This window comes from Diuraphis noxia, unplaced genomic scaffold (genome assembly GCF_037042655.1).
Source record: "Diuraphis noxia isolate RWA-SAM2 unplaced genomic scaffold, SU_Dnox_SAM2 contig0005, whole genome shotgun sequence".
Taxonomy (NCBI): domain Eukaryota; kingdom Metazoa; phylum Arthropoda; class Insecta; order Hemiptera; family Aphididae; genus Diuraphis; species Diuraphis noxia.
In genome coordinates this window covers 28,010,241-28,032,627 of record NW_028301715.1, presented here as the reverse complement: position 1 = coordinate 28,032,627, position 22,387 = coordinate 28,010,241, and the positions used below count along the sequence as shown (strand labels likewise).

The following is a 22,387-nucleotide window of genomic DNA, read 5'->3' as shown; positions in this document are numbered from 1 at the left end:
ATCTGCAATTAGATTTCGTATGACTTATTGTTATATCTGAAATCTTAATAATATTGATTTCCCAATATTTTGAACTTACGGAGTTAGGATTTTTCTGTTTAGTTTATCAATGACAGAATTACTAAGGGCCTGTATTACAATAGTTGAACTCCGGTTAAACCACGGTATTCGGCCGGTAAAATCAGTGGTTCAAGCATAACCGAGGTTTAAACTATGATTGTAAAACGGGTCCTAAGCGTTGTATTTTAGTGGTATAAGTTACACAATTTTCGTACAGAAAAACGCATACAATACGCAATCGAAAGCTCATCACTTAGTTCAATCGTTCAGTTATTGATCCATGTAGTCAGGTTCCACAATTTTAATATATATACTAATTTTTATACCAAAATTGAAACTAACCTGTAACCACCACGGAGTCCCGCACCTTCAGCCAAAATGAGTTCAAGTTCAGGCGTTGCTCCACCGGTGATAAGTGATCGGATGAGCGTCAACGCGTTTTGATTGAAATACGTCTAAAAACAAAAACAAAAACAAAATATAACTTTATAGCCTGTTCATTATTAAAATATATTTTCTGCCATCAAATTATTTCGATGCTATACACTGGCAATAAAAATTCATTGCTGCAAAGACTTTCTACCTACTACTAGTAGAAAGATGATTTCGATTTAAATTGTTGTCCTCAAGAGCTAATATCCAACATCCGGAGTAAGTTTACGTATACCCGATGAATAACCAATAAAATCACGGAAACCGCAGTTCGAAAGTTAACGAACGAAATAGGGTTAGGCAAAATATGGAAAAAAGTACTATAATTTATAGAATATTTTTTGTATTCCATATACCAAGAGATTACACTAAGATAAAGTTCTTGTCTCAATCTTGTATTATTTTAATGTTATCATTATGTCACAACTGATTATGAGGAAGATTCAGGACTAATATCAAGGTGTTTATTAGTATTTCTTAATTATTCTTAAATAATTAGTATCCCCTTTCACCATTATGATATATTTTATATAAATGTAAATTTATAATTTTTATGAAATTTTTTTTAATCCAAACTATAGTAGGCATTTTTCCAGAATTAAGAATATAAGTACCTATGTATAAAAAATAATCTATAATCTTAATTATTATAATGAAAGAAATTATTGTGATTAAAATTTTAGCGTACAATCGTATTTTTTTTTAGTAGGTCACCTTTTAAGCGCAATCAGAAATAGAAATGCTAAGTCATGCACTGCAGGTCGCTAAAATGATACATTTATGAATATTTAATTAATTAATAATATACTTTTATGGACAAAGCTATTTTTTCGTAGTTTAATCTATAAAAATTGTAATGGTAACAAGTAAGGAAAGCGAGAGGTCCACATACGAAGTCATATATTGTTTTATTTAGATCACGTCTATGAATATAATTATTATTTTCTACGTTTGATTGAGATATTTTACAATATAATTACCGTCGACATGAGCGAGTCCAAGACGCTGACGGCAAAGGCCGTACCACACGCAAACGGCTGGGTGAGGTATAGTTCCGTATCAGGGTCATCGTCGTCGTCTTGGTCGAGAAACTGCACATTGCTGTCATTGACCAGTTCGGTAATCATTGGAACGTTGGCACCGTACACTGATCCTCGTCTCTGCAACACTATGGGTCCGCCAGCACAATTCAGACCGTCCGGATCGAACTGTTTGGTCACCGCGGTCTCATCTGTAGAACGTGTCAAAATCAAATTAAATATGAATGTGCCGTTTTTAATAAAGTGTCTGATATATTATTTATGTATTTGAATATTTATGTGTTCAGGTGATATTTCAACAAAAAAAAAAAACTGACAATATTAAATGTATTTTAGACTTCATATATATAATGTACAAATTATGATATATTTAAAAGTCAACAAAATAATAAAGAAGTTCTGCATCAAACAATGAATAGGTTTTGTTTTATTCAACTCTGATGTATTATTTTAAACTGCTTAAATTTTAAGATTTCTCAAATTCAAAAAAAGGCTGCATGCAATATAGTGATGGGACGAAATTATTAGACATATTGTTATGAACATGGCTGGAATTTTACTAAAAATATATACCAACCATAATCAACTTTTATGTTATCTTACGGTGATCTATCAGTTAGTATTTTTTTTGCTTACGTCTTAAAAAGCATGTAAAAATGCGTTTTTGATTTATTTTTATTTGGTTTTAACGACTGTAGTTATATACGATGCATAAAAGAAAAGTATGCATATTCAATTGGGATAAAGTATGTGTTTAGTAAAAAAAAATTGTAACCTTAATATTTAACAGGAGTGTACGTCAATTATGTTTTAAATAGTATTAGTGAAAGGTAAGCCATAGTATATAAATACGCGAGAAATTATGTAGAATCACATATTGAGTTAAAATTATTTGTCAATTCATTCGACATCCCATAAATATTCCAGTTAATTTTATTTATTGGTAGAAAAATTAAAGCGGTGTTACATATTTTTTTTTTTATATGAAATTTACAATCTATACCTCATGGCGCAATGAGTAAATGTTATACAAATAGACAATAGACATATAAGGTATTAAAACATACTTAATATTAATATTAAAACGGTTTACAATAAATTATTATATACTGATGTTACATATATCTTTCAATTAAACTCGTTTGGCTAGGCTGACACTTTATAAAAGCGTATTTTGTGTTGATTGAGATAAAACAATGTTGACACAGTCACCGTACTAATTTAAGTGAATAATAGGTTGCGGGATTCAAAACAAATTAGAATGGAAATTGAAATATTTAATTGGAAATCAAATCAAATAAATCTGAACAAACGCAACTTTAACTAAAACTTTGTGAATTTAATTTAAAACTATAAAATGGAAGATCCAATGAAAATTATTAAAGATAGGTATAATTGTATTATTTCACCTTTTAAAAGCTTTTTAAAAAAGGTTGGAATTGTAAATAACCGATGAGATTTACATTCTAAAAAATATTTGCAATTATTCAAATACGTTTTATAGTAATATAATGCAACAGATACTTTAAAGACAGCAGCGATGACATAAAATAATAAATGGCGTTTTTTTGTGAATAAAATACAGTGTCAGCTGTATTCACTTTTAAACTATTATTAAACGAACACTTTTTATTTTACCTTGCGTGAGCACTCCAATAGTGTCGTCAAAAGTCATCGCTTTGATGTTCAGCGATGCTAAAATGGCCTCTTTATCAGCCAACGTAGGGTCATCATTGCTAGGAACTTTTGCCGACAATATCACACACATATCGCATAGATTTACGTTTACCGCTCGCAAGTCAGCTCGACTCAGTGGCGATCCCTGAAAATTTTTAAAACAAATAACGATAAATTAATACTACACTTCTCGTAGCCTAATAACGAACACAAAAAAAATAGTAATTAGAAACAGGTCGAGACACATACGTTGAGCACCGAAATCTTCGGTAAATTTTGTAACATCTTCCACTCGCGACGGATGTAGTCCACAGCACCGACGATCACCACGTGCTTGAGCTCATGATAATGGAAATTTGACGCCCGCAAAGGCATAACTAAATTCCTTAGTCCGATCAAAGGCGAGTCTGGATCCGCGAACAAGCACACTACAACGTGGCCGTTCAATACGGTCATTGCGGCTTGGTTCCTGTCCTGAAATTATTGAAATTTTTGATATCAAAACACACTTTTACATACGGAATAACTGAGTGTGTACGACGCATTATCAAACGGCGTATGATTTTACAAAGTAACTTACCAAGATGCACTCTTCGAGGCTTTTTGCTGAACTCCAATGGAACATACCAGTGGAGTCGTACTTCATTTCAGTCTTTTCGAAATCAAAGTCTTTCGCCTGGTCGTCGGCGATACCTATTTGAATACCGTTGCTGTTTATATTTGTGCCTGCCGATCCTCCTCTGGTCGTCGGTCTTCAATCACACATGAAAATAATAGAACATTTTTCGATTAATTTAGCTTTGAGCACAAACACTATGATCATGTTCAACAATAATAATGTAAATATAATATTTTACTCGACAAGATAATATTGCTGCTACAAAAAAAAAAAATAATAATAATAATAATAAAATTAATAAAACAATATTTAATTTATATTCATTTCATTTTTGATAAAGAATAAAAGAAAATATATATGATGAAATTAATTTGAGTTGAAAAATATAACAGATGTTGTTAACGTATTATGGATATTGGATATAACTACATCTTAAATTTTTCAAAATTATGAAACTATTTTTCCAGTTATATCTTAATCAATTTTACATCAATAATACACTACTATTCTTTTGCATCAATATATAAAAATGGTCATATGAAGTGTAATCGTGTAATAATCAATTGTAAATTTGTAAGTCTTAAAAAATGGTGGAATAAAAAATAATTTTTGAAAAAATAACTCAAATAATTTAAACATCAAATATCTAAGACCCAATGTCACGTAGAAGACAATAAATCTAATAATAAAAAAAAAAAAACTTATCGAACTACAAACGTAAAATATATCTATAAGTCAAGCGAATTAATAATACAAAGCAAATAAAATAGGAGAAAATAACAACATATTATAGAAACAAGCAGGACAAGAATAATGGAATAGTATAATATATTAAGTAGAAAGCGTACAATAATTTTTTAACTTCGTATGCGAGTTGATATCCGGCGTAGCTTCCTTCTTCTTGTTGAGCTCTGCAATATATTCAAGACGACCACGATCAAATATTTAATTTACACCGAATAAAAAAGAAGAGAAAAATAGAAAATAATCAAAAAAAAATAATAATAATAATAAAACTAATTACATTAAATTTATATAATGAAGTATGTATTAGAGTTCGGATTCATGTAAGGAATTAATGCAACAGAATTTTTTGACAATTTGTTAGTGTGAAAACGAAAGTTAAAAAAATATGTTAAATAAAAACAACAAAAACAGTAAAAAAAAAGGCTGAATACATCGTTCGTACATTTATGTAATATTAATTATTCACATCAGTATCCGCTGTTTTTAAAAAGTTATGTATCTCACCGATTGTAGTTTTGGTTGGGCGACCCTTTGTCCGCCGGACGGTTGATTGGTTTCACTTTGTTCACCTGTTTCGCCGCCGACATTATCGAATTGGGCATAGTCGTTGATGTATTTTTGTTGCCCAACACTGAAAATATAAAGCGAAAATAACGTTGAAAAACTCGTGAACGTAACTCTTAACCGCAGTTATTTTTTCTCTATTAATTTTGGTGGCTCTCGCTTCTCTTTTGAACATCTTCTCAGCACTCCCACCACACTGCCCTACATCCTTCCTCAAAACTTTTACCCTCATTTTTAAGCTCGTTCTTCTCTCACCACTGAATTTGTATTAACAATGTATCAAACAAAGACCGTTGGCAGACTTTGAAAGTTTTCTCTCTCACAGCCATTATGCGTCGTTCCCCGGCTAAAACTGTCCGAATTAAAGCCGGTAATTTATCTCTCTCCTTAATCTTCTTTACTGGTTTATCCCATCCCCCGTATTACTACCAACACCACCACCTCCACCAACCACCACATACGCTCTTACTCATCAACGGTTCATCTCAAATACCGTCACCCTACCCATGATATAGTTCTCATTGTGAAGTTTAAATTTCGAATTTCGCTTCTTTATCACAATTTCACGCCACCTCTGGACCACTAGCACATTTTTCAAACCACATTTTAATGCTATATATTATGCACCGTACACCACCGGTTATTTACTGCATTAGTTAAGTGCTATTTTCGTTCGGGAAAACTGTGCAATACGCTTTGCCGGGTTCTATAAAAGTACGCTAAACATTTTCCATACTATAGTAATGGTCAGCAAAATCTTCCATTTAATGTAGCAAATAGTCATGGGCTGAAAAAAGGGGTTTCATAAATAATTGATAAAAAATATAGAGAACCTAACAAATAATTGGCTCTCAATCTAACGAGGATATAAAACGAACGCTAGGACGACGATGGTTTTATTGTTATTAATGTGTTATCAGCTGGGGTAGCGGATGTTATTATAATTACATTTTAATATCGTATACAGTCGTTGTGAAACAATGTTAGCTGACTTATAATACGGTGAAGATCTAATGGCGTAGGTAACTGTTTTATAAACAATATAATTTAGAATAACAGCGATTAATAGTAATGTATTTGTTAGTGCGTTTTATTTCAATGATAATTTAATACGAACTCGTCCTATCATTAAGGCCAAAATTTCACCGAATGCATCGGCCCTACCATGCTCCGTGGGTGATCTTCGGTTTACATTAATGTTATAATAATATTATAATGGTCCATAAACTTTTCAATAAAAGTCACTAAAACGGCCGTTTACTTTTAAACGCACGGCAAAGTGCATTGTGCAAAAACTATTGGTGAAGTATATTGTTGTGATTTATAGTATTGTATTGCAACTTACGTGTTATTTCCTTTTCCTTCCCGACGTCACCTGAGAAAAGGTTGAACAGAAAAAAAATACAAAGACTATTAAAAAGCGTTAGTGTAGAGAATAAAATGTTTAGTAGACGTCAAATACACAAAATAAAACACTTCAAAAAACCAAATACAAAAATACAAACAAATTTCACGAAAGCGATATTAACAAAACCCAATAATAATAATAATAATAATAATAGAATTATATATAATTAAGGCCAGCGCACATCAAGCAACCGTAAATATTATAACTTCGAAAAACAACGTTCTCAAGAGCAGTTAAATTTGTAAATAATAAATAATAATAAAATAGCAAGTGTATAATATTTCGTCATACATTGTTATGATGCGTAACATTGCACACAGCATAATAAACATATAAAATAATATAATATATTCTACAGATAAATTAAATAAATTAAAATTAAAAAATTAAAATCAATGTTCAAACAAACGGGAAGATATACATCTTACATTTCACACGGATAGGTTGATATATAAATAAATATATTTATGGAATCGAATAAATTTAAATTTTGATCGTGAAAATTGGCAGAAAACCGTATTGTTGTGACGCATAATGAGATTTTGTATAATATATAACATGTGCTTATTTCTTTAATATTTTTTCTTGTGAACAAAAACACGTGTAAGGATGTATATGTATTATAACATGAAACAAAGATGGAGGAATGAAGGAACCATCAAGAGTGCCACCTCGAAGACACAATGCACTTAAGACAATATAAAGGCAAAAGCAACAGCAGTTTGTTTTGTTTTTATTGTTGTACCTCTGATATTATGTACTCTTTTTGGAAGAGTAGGTGGAGTTTCCGTGGGGGGAGGATGATCGTCTGAAAGAACATACATTCCAAAATTCACTAACCGACATAATTGTTTTTATGTAAAAAAAATTAAATAAATAAAATTTAAGGATGTTATACTCAAGTATTGTAGTTTTATCGTTTATCCCCTACAAACACACTCGAACAATTTATTCATGGTCGTATATTACCATATGCAATTCACACAAAAACCACATCGTTTGAGTGATGATGAATAAATTACGAAATGATATTGAATTCTTTATTGAACATTTTGTTTCTTTTTACATCTGTTGTAGGTATACAGTATACACTATACATTTATTTTGCTTAAAAACCTAACGTGACGTATATTTTCAATGGAGTGAAAAATAAAATATTTAACTGTATCAACGAATACTCTTAACTATAAGTATAATGTAGTTAAATAATAATATTTTTAAATATAACCTAAATCTACCTGGTTTAAATGTTTGACGAATTTTATAATAATAACAAATGAAAATTCCAACAGATAAAATACTCAAAGCTTTATATCGATTTTAAATATAAAGTTATTAATAAATTTGATTTAAGATTGAATACAAATTTAATACATTTAATTTGTATTACCACGTCACGTGAGCAATATCGAGTTAAGTTTTAAAATAAGTACCTAACATTCTAAATAACATAATCAAAAAAAGTACTCAGAGTAGTATGACGACACACAACACAAATGTCATGTAGGAGATCACAAAAAAATTTTAATTGTCGGTGGATAAATTCTAAAACAAAATTTCACAGATACAATCATAATATGGAATCGTTTTGTGCAGTTGCTGTTATCAACTGATCCTCGAAAACATCTTCGATAAAGAATCATATTATTATTATCTGTTTACTGGTGCGTTGTCATATCGAGGTCAAGCCAACGCGCGTTTATTTCTACTCACAATTAAATTAAATATACGATGTTTTTCTTCATTTTCCGATATTTACATATAATTTTTATTAACTTACTTCAAACCATCCAAATCTGTTCAAAAAACAAATAATGATAATAATAATAACAAAACGAAAAAATATAAAAAGTACTCGAAAAGACCATGCAACACTATGCGTGCAAGATGCGTGCATCTTCAGAAACAAACGCGTAAAACTCATGAAGTAATGGTCGTCATAATTTAATATTAAATTTTTATCGTCGGATAATTGTAATAATAATAATGATATAACTATTATAGCTATGGTAATTTATAGTAAAAACGCATGTGATACTAATCAATCTCCGAACTGGATGTAAAAGTTCACCAGTAATCTCAATCATGCATTCGTATAATATATATAATAGGTACCTACAGCAACTGCACAAAACATGGACAAGGGCCAAAAACTTTGCGCGTCGAAAGTCATCGTCACCGACGCCGTCGGGATCTGCGTCCGCATTGTCTGACACACGCACGCACACGCTCGCACAAACACACAGACACACAGACACAGCGTAAGCCACAGCGCTATTCGATGATGTTTCAACGGCATCCGAAAGTGCCAATAAATGTCATTGTCGTGTGTACCCTAAGCCACTGCAGAAACGATGTTAGGAAAACCAAGACCTAAGTGTATCGGCTCTCACGTTTCACTACCGGGTCGGCCAACTAAATATAGGTGTATAATGGCATTGGATTCGTGAAGAATCACGGTTCGTCCACTGTGGTGGGCCCTCTCCACTGCTATATATTATTGTTTTATCGGGAAAATAACAATACGTAGAACCTATGTGGTAGGCATGGTATTGTTAAAATGCCCAGAAACTATATAGCGATGGAAAAAAAAAAGTCGAGTCACGATAACTCAAATCGTTTACTTTATCTTTGAAGTATTTTTAAGTTATGTTCGAGGTACCTACATAACTCGAAAAATTCATAACTTATCTTTATTACCCTTTAGATCTGAATTATCGAGACTGAACTGTAGTTTTATCGTTTGTTATTCGCGCGTTGATCAATTATGTTCCAAAAGTTTGGCGATACCTAACCTGCTTCAGTTTTATAGAATATTACGAACGTGGATATGATAATCGGCCAAAACAATATTAATATGATTCAAGCCGTCAAATTCCGTCGGTTATTGCCACAATGCCACAGTTAAGAGTATCCGTTAGTATCTTATCTTATAGCAGGAAAAAAGGATAAAAACAAAGTCAAAGAAATTATCGTTATGCTTTCACACGTAATTTTATAAAACATGTTGAATTTAATACAATTTTCTGAGAACATATTGTCCAAAAAACACATAATAAAATACAATCAATGTAAGTGAAAAACTATAACGTTGTATTAAGAGGACGTGATACCCGCATGTGTTGTCTCCGTCTTACAAATGCGTAACATGGTACATTTTTCGCTCAGCAGAACACGTGTAGTTCCATTAACTTAAAAATTAGAGTGAATTGACCTCTTATAAAATTTAAAGGTAAGATTATTATCTAGACAACTTCATATGCTTTTTATTTTATATCAAATTTAAAGCGAGTTATGAGTATTTTAAAATTGTGAATTTTTTGTGCATCTTAAAATACTCATAACTTCCTTTAAAATTTAAATATATTAAAAAGCATATGAGGTTGACTAGATAACAATCATACCTTTAAATTTTATAAGAGGTCAATTCACTCTAATTTTTAAGCAAACGGAGCTACACGTGTTCTGCTGAACGTAAAATTTACTATATAATGCACTTGTAAGACAGAGACAACACATGCGGGTATCACGTCCTCTTAAAAAAAAAAGTTGAAATATAAAAAAATATAAAACTAACAGATACGAAATCTATACCGGTCGACCAATGATATAATAGAAAAACCAATGTCAATCATATATTATCATAACTTTTAGAATTATTTTCATTACGCAGGTACCCAAATATTACATTAGCATGCTAAACCTAGTTGACCTAACTAATATACCTACGGATAATAGTAATAAACAATGAGCCCAATATGAAAACATGCAGCAGCCATCCCAAAACTAACTACGATAGTTGAGTCCAAAAATAAAAATAAAATAAAAATGATGAATAATTTATCATTTTTTAAATGATACTTAACTACTAAAATATGTCAGCCTGATTGCTTATGACAACTATATGTGTCCTACGCATTATGAAACTTTTTTTATATATATATAATTGAACAGACATCATAAGTACAACAAAAAAAAAAAATTGTTCATTGCAATGTATAGAACAATATTTGATTGTTATGTTATTATTATTATTATTGTTATTATTTTTTTTTTTTTGTTAATACAAATAATACCCACAATAGGTTTGTTGTATGAGGGTTAATTTTGTATTATTGGCTGTTTCAGGTAGAAAGCGTAAAAAGGGAAAAAACAAAAACCACACAAAGTAAAACGTTCAACAGCACAGAAAATACGAAAGAAAAATAAACCCACTGCCGATTAAAAACCAAGAGGAAAATACATTTTTATTAAATAGATAATATTATAGATAGATATATAATATATATATCCATATATTGTATACATCAGATACACACATAAATAAATATATATATATACCTATATATGTTTATGTCAAATATATATTATATATATATAAACAATATTTGTTAACTATAGAAAACCAGCTAAAAAAATTAATCAAAAAAGGCATCAATTCGTAGACAAACAAGAAATTTGATTTAAGGAGAATTTGAACGTACTTGCCCGTCCGACCATTTGTATAGCGCGAACGCCTTTCCGGAATGTCGCCACTGTGTTAAAATTAGAAAAAAAAACATACAAAAATTGAAAACGTGAAAATTATTGTGTTTTTTATTGTAATTTATTCGCTATTGAAAAACGTTTTATTAGTTTCAATCCAAGTACACACAAAACAATCTCACATTATTTAGTCACGTTTAGATAAAGCCGGAATACCTAATGTAGTAAAAAAAAAAAATAAGACATTTATATGATTTTAGTTAAATCGTTTATAATAAAAAGAAAAAAAAACGTAATTCTATGTTCCAACAATAAAATTGCAATCAACATTCATACAAGGTCCATACTCATACTCACGAACAAGGACCGGAGGTTGATCACATTGACTTAATTGAAAGTCTTCAAGTTTAAAAACAATTATTTAATACCCTCAAATTGATTAGTATTTTTAACAAAATTTTATATTTTTTTTTTGGGAAAAAGTTTTTCAATACAAATCAGATTAATATTAATATATTGTTAATGATTACAGGTTTGTATAAGCAATATAAATTTACGATTCTGATGTAATATTAACTTTTATAGAATATAATTAGTGATTCAAATTTCATAATCATGATTTATACAATCGATTTACATTTGAATAAATATAATTTAAATACGTGGAATATAATAATAATAATAATAGGTACTTCTATTTAAAAGAGATCTCAATTGAAATTAAAATAATTATAACTTAGACCTACATGTTATTTTATCATGTTTATATTTATATGCAGTGCATTGTTACCTTATACGGGTTAACCCATATACTTATACAATTTTATTTGATAGCAAAATTATAATACATATTACATTTAGAAAAAAAATTATCTGGGATAAATAAAATAAATTTATCTATATCTATATTCCGAACAATGGACATAATATAGTGAAGTTACACTTGAACACAGGTATGATAATATGCGTATTGAAAATGTAAACTATGAACGACATTAAGGAATTGTATATTAAAAAAAATCTCAACAAAATTAAACATTAGATAGGTATAAATGCAGTAAGGGAAGTTACTTTTGAAGTGTTAAAAAAATAAAAATATATTATAAAATATTATAGAATATTAAAAATATTTATATTCATATTGTGAATGTGTAACGCACCCTTCATATTTTTTATAATCAAATAATAGAAACTTGACTTAACTGTGTCGACTTCCGGACCTTATCTCAATGATTATTATTATGACTAACCAAAATTGCACAAATTTAATTCAGAACAATATTATATTATAATATTTACGGACGAGACGTTGTAATATTGGTTAAAAATATTAAATTGTTATTGACCAGGTATTTATGGACGAATTCAGGCAAGCGGACTTCAAAACACAAACACATGTAACTTTTTATATTTGTTTGAAACTTTTTATAAGTACCCTCGAAATTATAATTATGTGCCAACATTCCAGTCTCCATCATAATCATACCGACATCTGTAACATGGTGTCTCTCTCTATAACACTCGAACGTAATAGTAATAATAGTTTAGGTAGGTATGTAAAAAAACATAACCAGTATAATCATATAAACTTAATTATTTTTATGGGATTTTTTATGCGTACAAATCGTATAGTATATTTTACTATATAAAACGATTATGTTTTTTGGTTTTGAATTTCCATTCAGAATATTTCGGATATTATCGTATTTTTATTTGATGATAATAATAACATGTGTTAAAAAATGTAAATAAAAAACTATTACAGGTAGTGTAGTAGTCCTGTTGTTACATTACATGCAGCATATATAATTACATAGCTGTGTAATGGAAGAAAAAAAAATTCTACGATATGTATAAAAATAAATAAAATATAAAGCTGCTGAAGCTCGTAAAACGTGTGATCATCGTGAGCAGTATTCAGGTAGAGAACGAAAAATAATAATTTGTATGTTTATTGCTTATATTTAATATAAAATATACACAGTGTACAATATACACGTATACATGTATGTTGTATAATATGTATGTTCTATGTAGAATGTATATGTTTGATATATATATATATTTATATATATACGTAATAAAATATAATAATGGGTGTATATATTTCATTCTACTTTGGAGTGCAAATGGACAAAAGGTTAGTTTGTTTCATATTGAAAAACAAGTCAATTTAATATGCGCCTGAACTTAGTCTTAATACACATAACAATAATGGTCGTAATTGTATGAGCACGTAGTTCGAATTTATGAATTTTATAATTTTATATATTGTATTGTTCCGGCGCACAGTAAATCGGTCTACAGCGGCGGGGGATTGGTGGGCTAGACAAAAAACAAAAAATAAAAATATGAAAGAATGAAAGAAATGTGTTTTTTTTTTTTGCAAGGTTGCATTAAAAAAAATAATATAATAATAATATGGTAGGTATGCGAGTATATAGGTATGACAATAACAATCATTTAAATCGCAGGAAAATAAAAGAAATAGTACAGACACTTTATACTTAGGTACATAATATAATGTATAGATTTGTCGACCAGTGCATTTGAAGATTCACATACACAATAGGGCTGTAAAATAAAACTATCGCGAATGATACTCACAGTTTTTGCACTTGCACTTCTTGATCAGCGTTTCGTCTCTAATTTCTTCGTGACATGCCTTACAGTAATACCAAGCCCTAAACATATACACAAATAATAAATGACAAAACATTACTATAAACAAACACGCAGTATTTTAAATAGTTATTGTAACGTGTATATTTTTTTAAATTATGTTCTACCACTATTCAATGTTAAACAAACTTTGGGCGTAGATATATGCCGCCATTTTGTCAACGAGTTTAATAAAATTATCGCATGCATTAACAAGAGTAAATAATTTTTTAATAATATAAAATTCAAAATTTTCTTTGAATATTTAATACTTTAAAACAAAATGAATTTTATATGTAATTTAAAGGACCTATGTATATTACGACTATTTGTATTAATTCAATCGAATGTTGAAATTAAAGATCAAACTTTGAGTGCCTAATTTTATTTTTTAATATTTTAAAAAACTTGCAACACGGAGGTTTTTATTGGCGATAATTATTATTTAACACCAAATTATAAATAGAACAATTCGAGGTTTTTTTTATTTTCACATTAATATTGACTTTTTTCAAGCTCTTTGTTTATTTCTAATAATTTATTAGTAATCAATAAATCAATAAATATAAAAAAAACATTGATACCCAAGATGTTTCAACGACATATTCATAACGGTATTAATTATTCTTGAATAAATGCAATTTCACAAAATAATATTATGTTCATTAGTGGACAAAAAAATATTAATATCTGTATTCAAATCAGTGGCATAATTATCTATCACCCTCATCATCCCTTAATTAAATTAACCCCTGATTCAAATCGCATATAATCGATGCATAATGTGTTTTGGTACTCCCAGTAATGAACCGTACAAACCTTTTGACTTCGTCGGCCGACTGAGCGATGAAGAACCCCTGGGTGCTCGCCTGTATCTTGGAACCTCTGGGGTTTATTGATATCTTGCTGTCCCGTCCATCCTCGCCTTTTATTTCTATGGCCAACAGCAGAAGTTTCAGCTTAGTGAAGCACAACCTGCACGTTAAAACACAGACGAGCATTAGAGGGGTTTTTTTCGGAATCATAAAGAATGGTATGTGATTATTAAGTATATATATATTTTGTCAGAATATGTGTCGGCTGTTAAAAAATAAAATTTAAAACGTATATAATGCACAAACCACACGATTACAAGCACATACGACAATAATACAGAAAATTATGCACCATGCAACCATGCAATATACTTAACAAACATTTAATAAAGAAAAAATAAGCCACTTTTGTACATGCTGATTAATGTTTTCATCATGGGGTTCTTGACCAATTTCTATATAGTTATAATTAAAATGATAACTAAAAAGTATATGATAATAATATTATATTATATCCATCGAAATATTAATTTATTTATCATGCTGGGTTGTCTATAGCTGTTAACCTCACATATACGGTTACCCTTCATTAGGGTCGAGAATCTTATTCGTGACATGATAAATACATTCATATATGTAAATATTATATAGTTAATATTATAATCAAAAAATTAACGGAGGTAATCAGCTAACCCGTAAAAACAATATTAGTGTTAAACTGTTAATATTATTTTAAAAAAATGTATATATTTTATTATGTTTATTGAGTATGTAAAATAACTAAATGAATTGTATTAATAATTAGGTATAATAAATAAACGAGTAATAAAAGTAGCGTGTGGATCAATATACTATAGAAATAATATTAAATGCAGTTGTTTAAATCGATAAATTTTTGACATTATTCTTTTTCTTTCGACAAATATTAAACAATATTAATTATTCGATGTGAGTGTAGTAAATTATTCAATAGAAGGTATCAAACGGATGTATTAGAAAATTTCAAATATTTTTACAAATAATTGAACGTATTTAAAAATAATAATAAAAATTATAATGAGAGATACCTACATAATATATTAATATTGTTTTATAAATTATAGTATGGCTGTAATAATATTATTATTTTGAGTAAAATGTATTCTAATGTATATTATCAATAATATTTTCATTTACTATTTTTACATGCAAATACCGTGCTCAAAATACACGTACACGATATACGTAACATGTATTTATAATAGGGTATTTAATTTGATTGACACATATCATATAAATATATAAACATACAGGGTAATCCACCAATAATGCTCACCTCCCCTTTTATTCTTTAACGGCACATTTATAAAAATTCTGATTTTTTAAATTATTAAGTATATTTTCTTAAATACAATATTTATAGATAATTATAATTGTATATTATTGAATGAGCATTCTGTGCATGAGCTTTTTTTGTCAAATGAAATTCATCTTTATTTACTAAAAATGGTTAGGTTGATTATTTCACTGAAAATATTGTACATTTCATTCGAAATTCAAAAGAATAGTTTTTTTATTTATTACATTTTTTATACCCAATATAATAATCATTGTGATCGAATAGTTTTTCATCAAATACAAAATATAATAAATTATTTTTTAGTCTAACGCTGATTATAATACTCAGCTAGTTATTTCAATCATAATATTCGAACACATAATATTATGTCATATTAAGTACGTATTAATAGTATATCAATATTATGTACTATGTTTTAAATTCATACTAGCCCCATATCTCTAACCCTAATAAATTAAAATACAAAAATAATCTCATAAACAATAAAAAAGTATCTCATTTGAAGAAAATAAGTTTTTATGAACACAGGTTTATATTATACTCATTACATGGCCTAATTATAATACATTTTTTTGAAAACATTGTCTTTATTAATTTTACATCTAAAATCTAACAAAATACAAAATATCAGTGTTTTAATAAATCTATTATCAAAGAACAAAATTAGGGTGAGCATGCTTAATGAATCACCATGTATATAAAATAGCCTAAATAGAATAAAAATCTAACAAGGCTACTGGCAGCTGAACTACCAACATCATGCTTCGTTACATCGAGAAGTACAGAATAAAAAATTGAAAAATGTTTAAGACTTTTCATAACCTAGATATTTACGTCATACATAATATTATATATCACATATTATTTTAACTAATAATTGTCACCACACGCTACTAACACACCGGACGCAGTATTAGCGGCTGGATACACGGTTCATGAAACAAATATTAAGTATATAATATTCGAATAGTAAAATGATATAGACGAGACTTTTACCACTTGTTTAGTTATGAACAAATAAACAACCTAATATTATATACTGAAATTAAGATAAGTACTAAAATGCTTCTGTAATTTTGAAAAAATAAGAAAACAAAATTAATATATTAACTTAATCTTCGATATTTTTAGTACAAATAAAAAGTATAAAAGATTTTATATAATATGCTAGTTCATAGTTCATGGGGCTCAAAATTCCCTATTTACTTATATTATACTACAGTATAAAATTTTGCTAGAAAAAATATTTTTATTTTCATTAACTCTTTTATTTTGGACAAGTTAAAAAAAATGGAATGTAATATAGTATGTTGAGATATAATAACTAGGAAATAATGTATGTAAAAATTTACGGTTGAATTTTTTTTATTTAGTACTAGGAAATATCCACGCCATGAGAGAATTTGGAAGTAAATAATATACTAATATAATATTATACTATAGTCAGTTATTTTTCCAAATGAAATATTCACTGAAATCACAGTGAATTTTGGAACAAAAGAATGAGCATCTACGATTTTGTGGTGAAATTTTATTTACAAACATCGTATATTACGTGTTTTATTATGTAGTAGTAAAACCTGCCACCGTGTACTTTTAATTATAACGCATACATTGCCGTGCTAAACGATAAAAAAAATATGAATTCCGGTCACGAAACTAACTTTAAATTACCATTTTGAATATTAATGCTAAAGATAACTTGTTAAACCCCAATCACAGTTGGTGATATAGTTGTATTTTCACGAACGACAGCATTTCGAGTGGAAACCGTAAAAAAATTATGCCCTTGTTTTCCCGTTTCCCTGTAGTTTTTACCCTTATACGGTACACTATTATCGGTATACCACATCGTTACAATATGTTGTTACAACATACCGAACTTAGGTATATGTACCGCAAAATGCAAAAAAAGTTTGATTCAGAACCGCGTCGAACCGATACCGCGTCCAATATAATAAATAATATTTAAACTATATGTAATGTATTATATAGTATATAACTAACGTCTAATCCAGTGTTTCCCAACCAATGGGTCGGAAAATTCATCTGTCCGATCGCAATGGTATTGTAAAATAGAATTGTTAGATTATATAATTATACTATATATAGTACCTATTACAGTATAACGATACAACTGGAATTTTTTAAAAGTGTCGCCTGGCAGAAGAAGAGTCTAACAGCGATTCACCTTATTCTAAACTATTGGGAAACACTGGTCTAACCTACTGAAATAATAATGATAAATACAATACAACAAAAATATATGTATATTTATAAAATATTCGTTACAATAAACGTTAATATATTATTATGTATTATTATTATGTTCAGACAAAATAAAAAAACAGCTCTGCAGGGAATCTAAGATAAAGAATTTACGTATGTATATTGTATGGAGTAAAGTATGACGTGTTGTGTAATATGTATAATGCATATTATATATTTATATATATACACGTAGTGATCCAATTAATTGCCGACTACATTCGTTCTCCAAATCAATTATTGTTACTTTAAACAATAAAATAAATTATTTTAGTAAGTAAGTACTATATTTAAAAAATTATAATTTTTTAACATATTCATTTCACTAAGCAGAATATATGTTTAAAAGTTCAAATATTTACAGATATATTCAATTGTGTTATGTCAGTAATTGTTTATTTTAAATAATATTAGAGTAATGGATCATGATGTTTTCTATTTACCCTTGCTTTATTAAACCTATACATTATTAATGAAAATAGCTTTTGTTTAGTGTAAACATCAAGACATTTTAGAATTTAATAAAAGTTTTATGATTACTATTAATCGGTTATAAAATTAAAAGTATAGATTTTCGTTATAAAAAAAAAAAAATTACTACGACAATTATATGTTAAGAAATGTTTTTCAGGAATACTTGAGCCATAAAAACAGTTATTTTTCATATTAAAATAAAAGTCTTTGAAAATTATTGTGGTCAGTTAAATGGATCGCTTGTCTGTCGAAAATATAGAACAACGGAAAATATGCAGTGAGAGCTTTGGTGTGGTGTGTGTGTGTGTGTGTGTGTGTGTGTGTGTGTGTGTGTGTGTGTGTGTGTGTGTGTGTGTGTGTGTGTGTGTGTGTGTGTGTGTGTGTGTGTGTGTGTGTGTGTGTGTGTGTGTGTGTGTGTGTGTGTGTGTGTGTGTGTGTGTGTGTGTGTGTGTGTGTGTGTGTGTGTGTGTGTGTCTGTGTGTGTGTCTGTGTGTGTGTGTGTGTGTCTGTGTGTCTGTGTGTCTGTGTGTGTCTGTGTGTGTGTGTGTCTGTGTATGTGTATGTATGTGTATGTATGTGTATGTATGGATTAGTGTATGTGTGGCACTTGGAGGGACTTACTCGCTAGCCTGCGGAAACGTCATGCCGGTGAATGACGGGGACAGGGTCTCCGTATACATCTCGCAGCCGGTGCCCTGCAGATAGTCGTTCTGCCACGCTTGCGTATCCGGAGACTGAAATACACCAAACTCCACACTCTTCACAGGAACTATACACGGTATCAAACGCTCTATCACATCTCTACTCTACATCACATTCATCGGGTCGCAGACCGAAAATAAAAAAAAATGATAGAAAAAAAAACAAACAAACAAAATCAAAATCAAAAAATCGCAGGTATAACAAAAAAAAATAACAAAAAAAGGTAAAAAAAAAATAATTAAATAAATAAATCATATCATAACAATAATAATGTAAATAAAAGGTGTGGGTAAAAAACATTTTCCTGAGTTATGTTATATCATAATAAACCTATTATTGTAATTTATTATTTTATGACTGATGACTTGTTCTAAATAACAATCTTTTTTTTCTTTTTGACGGGACATGGAGATTATTATTTATTTTTTATTTTTATTATTGTCGTAAGTTAAAATGTTTCAGCATATTGCATGCTGATACAAGTAATTAAAATGTAAATTCAACAATTGGAATACAACATTTATAAGGATATTGTATCAGTTGATCGTTTTTACTATTTTAATTTCTTTAACTTGAATATTTATAATTATTTTCAATGTTATTATAGTGGTAGTCATAGGCCATTAAAATAATACAACTGTGTGAACTTATGGACTTTTAACCATATGTAAAAAATAACTTTCACATGTGTGGTTTGGCGTGACGCAGTGGATGCAATCATAATTGATACGTAATTGAAAGTACGCACCACCCGCTGTCACTAGTTTCTGGATGGGTGACCTCCCGGGTTCTTAGTTGCAAAAACCATGCTATACGTACGCATGTCTGTCATACCCTCCCTCACAGTTAAAAAAACCCGTACTAAAAAATATAACCACTCAATGACCTATGTTGCCGGGGGTTAATTTATAAAAAATAAATACTTTTTCATGAGTTTCGTCTAAAATAAAAGAAGTGTTCATAGTAAAAACCTTGTAAGAACATATCCCTAAAAACCATATGATATTGTAATTATATAACAAACACCTTCGAGTCATGTCACTAAAAATTATTACTATCATGAATAAATTTCACGGAAAACACGTACAATAAAAGTCAAAAAATAATGTTTTCTGCTTTGATCTATCTCGCATCGGAAACTTGCAGGTATTAATATGAAACGAATATAACACTCATGGGTGGATTTGGAATTTTCCACAGTTACTTCGACGTGTCCTTATAAATATAATATCACTGAATGGTCTGAATGTAATGCTGATGTTGAATAATATTATTTATTCGGCTGAACATAAAACGATAGTGTGTTTCTGGTCCAGTAAACCTATCGTTCATATAGAATTTACAGTACCGTGGAAAATTTCACAGCCCTTCTGTTCGTGACTACTGATTTTGATACGAATGTAATATAAGGTAGACGAGTATACGATATCATTATAATACGTGTCATAAGAATTCGGCTAACAGTGTGGTGGGTATAATTATTATGATTTTGTACGTAAAACAAAACGATAAGTGAAATAAAAATAATAAAAATAAACAATTATAAATTAATAAAAAAACAATCGTTAAAAAATTAAATAAATAAACAAAACCGAGAGGAACTGTCATGTATACGATGTGGTTCGAGTTTTGACTACGATGATATTATATAGGTAATATATTCTAAAATCTATAGGTACATATATTATATTATCTACACTCTATTGAGTACAATCTATTTTTATATATATATATATTAATATATATTTTGCATTATGCCGTTTGATTTGTAAAAAATACAACACAACTATTAGATTGTAATACTGTATACACGCGCGCGCGTTAAATAGATTTTGACTATTATATTTTGTTCCCATTTCATTTTGAATTATCGAACGCAAACATTTTTCAAGTGATCACGAAAATCCACCATGATAAAAAAATAAATAAATCAGGACGCGAAACCGTCCATCATATCAGACGTAAAAAAAAGGACAAGCCAACGTACGCGCATACGTGTGGCGTTTACGACGCGCGTACGTACGTGCAATAATAATAATAATAATGATAATAATAACAATAATTATAATTATAAAATATATTATAAGACAACAACAACAACAATAATAATAATAATAATAATTTATTATAAATTTGCAAGCTGTAATTTTTTTTTTCTTTGAACGACTCGCAAAACAGCAGTGTTTTTTGCGCGTTGCTTTTTTTTTGCAAAACTGGTCTGTTTACCCTGTTTTTTCAGCTGCGTGTCAAGACGAAAAAAGAGCCAAAAGCGAGTCTAACCTTAAATCATTTTTTTTTTTTGCTTTCGTTCGTATCCCGTACGCAAAATCAAAAACATCGTTTTATAAATTTAAAAAACTAACAAAAACGAAAACAACATTCAAAGGGTCTCTACTCAAACACAGAGTCAATCAATATCAATACTATCAGGGCGAAAACGTCATGATCTACACGATGCCCACTAAGTGCTGCAACGAATCTAGGTGTAAGAATATCCAATAAAATTCATATCAAAATATAATACTTTTGTAATGAAAATATCTGGGGAAAATAAATCCAAGATACAAAAATTAGGGATAAAAAATCGCTGCGGAAAATATGCTTAGGATGGGTAATTATCAATAAAAAGTTTAAAATAATAGTCTATAATATAACAGAAATAATAATTCGTATTGTTCATGCTGTTGCTTGTAAAAAAAAAATTAATCTTACATTTTATGAATAGTTGTTGGAAATTGCTTAATGATATGATAGCTATAAACAATTGACAAAAAACCTCACTTGATACATAACAACTACTATGTTGAATTTGTCGCTATACTTCGTTTAAAAAAAAAGTTTTCTTTAGTTATATTGTCCCGGGACTTATTTAACTCTCAGATATATTTTCCGCGGATTTATTTCCTGGATATTGCTGCAACGTAGTCGTGCACAGTCACATGTCACTGATTTTAATAAATCCGAATCATAAAGAATAATCAAATTTTTCTACGGGTAGTAAACGACGAGTATTAGACAACAATTAGAAATTTCATATTTCTGCAGTTATTGGATATATTATCAGTGTTTAGTATTAACTTGTTTAGTGTATGTAGC

At 29.1% G+C, this 22,387-nt stretch overlaps 1 protein-coding gene across 3 annotated transcripts in view; it reads right to left on the bottom strand.

Moving 5' to 3' along the window:
• Positions 1–22,387, bottom strand: part of slo (calcium-activated potassium channel slo) — a 72,431-nt gene that overhangs the window by 7,904 nt on the left and 42,140 nt on the right. For 2 of the 3 annotated variants that reach the window (XM_089229328.1, XM_089229327.1), the window contains exons 12-25: positions 19,211–19,395; positions 14,513–14,668; positions 13,640–13,716; positions 12,468–12,524; positions 11,032–11,082; positions 7,293–7,355; positions 6,485–6,514; positions 5,080–5,206; positions 4,677–4,739; positions 3,790–3,961; positions 3,459–3,683; positions 3,171–3,354; positions 1,473–1,723; positions 403–515 (exon numbers count right to left, since the gene is read on the bottom strand). In XM_089229328.1, coding sequence (XP_089085454.1) covers positions 403–515; positions 1,473–1,723; positions 3,171–3,354; positions 3,459–3,683; positions 3,790–3,961; positions 4,677–4,739; positions 5,080–5,206; positions 6,485–6,514; positions 7,293–7,355; positions 11,032–11,082; positions 12,468–12,524; positions 13,640–13,716; positions 14,513–14,668; positions 19,211–19,395 — 1,754 coding nt within the window. The remainder of the gene's footprint in view (positions 1–402; positions 516–1,472; positions 1,724–3,170; positions 3,355–3,458; positions 3,684–3,789; positions 3,962–4,676; positions 4,740–5,079; positions 5,207–6,484; positions 6,515–7,292; positions 7,356–11,031; positions 11,083–12,467; positions 12,525–13,639; positions 13,717–14,512; positions 14,669–19,210; positions 19,396–22,387) is intronic. The other variant, XM_089229329.1, reaches the window with a different exon arrangement.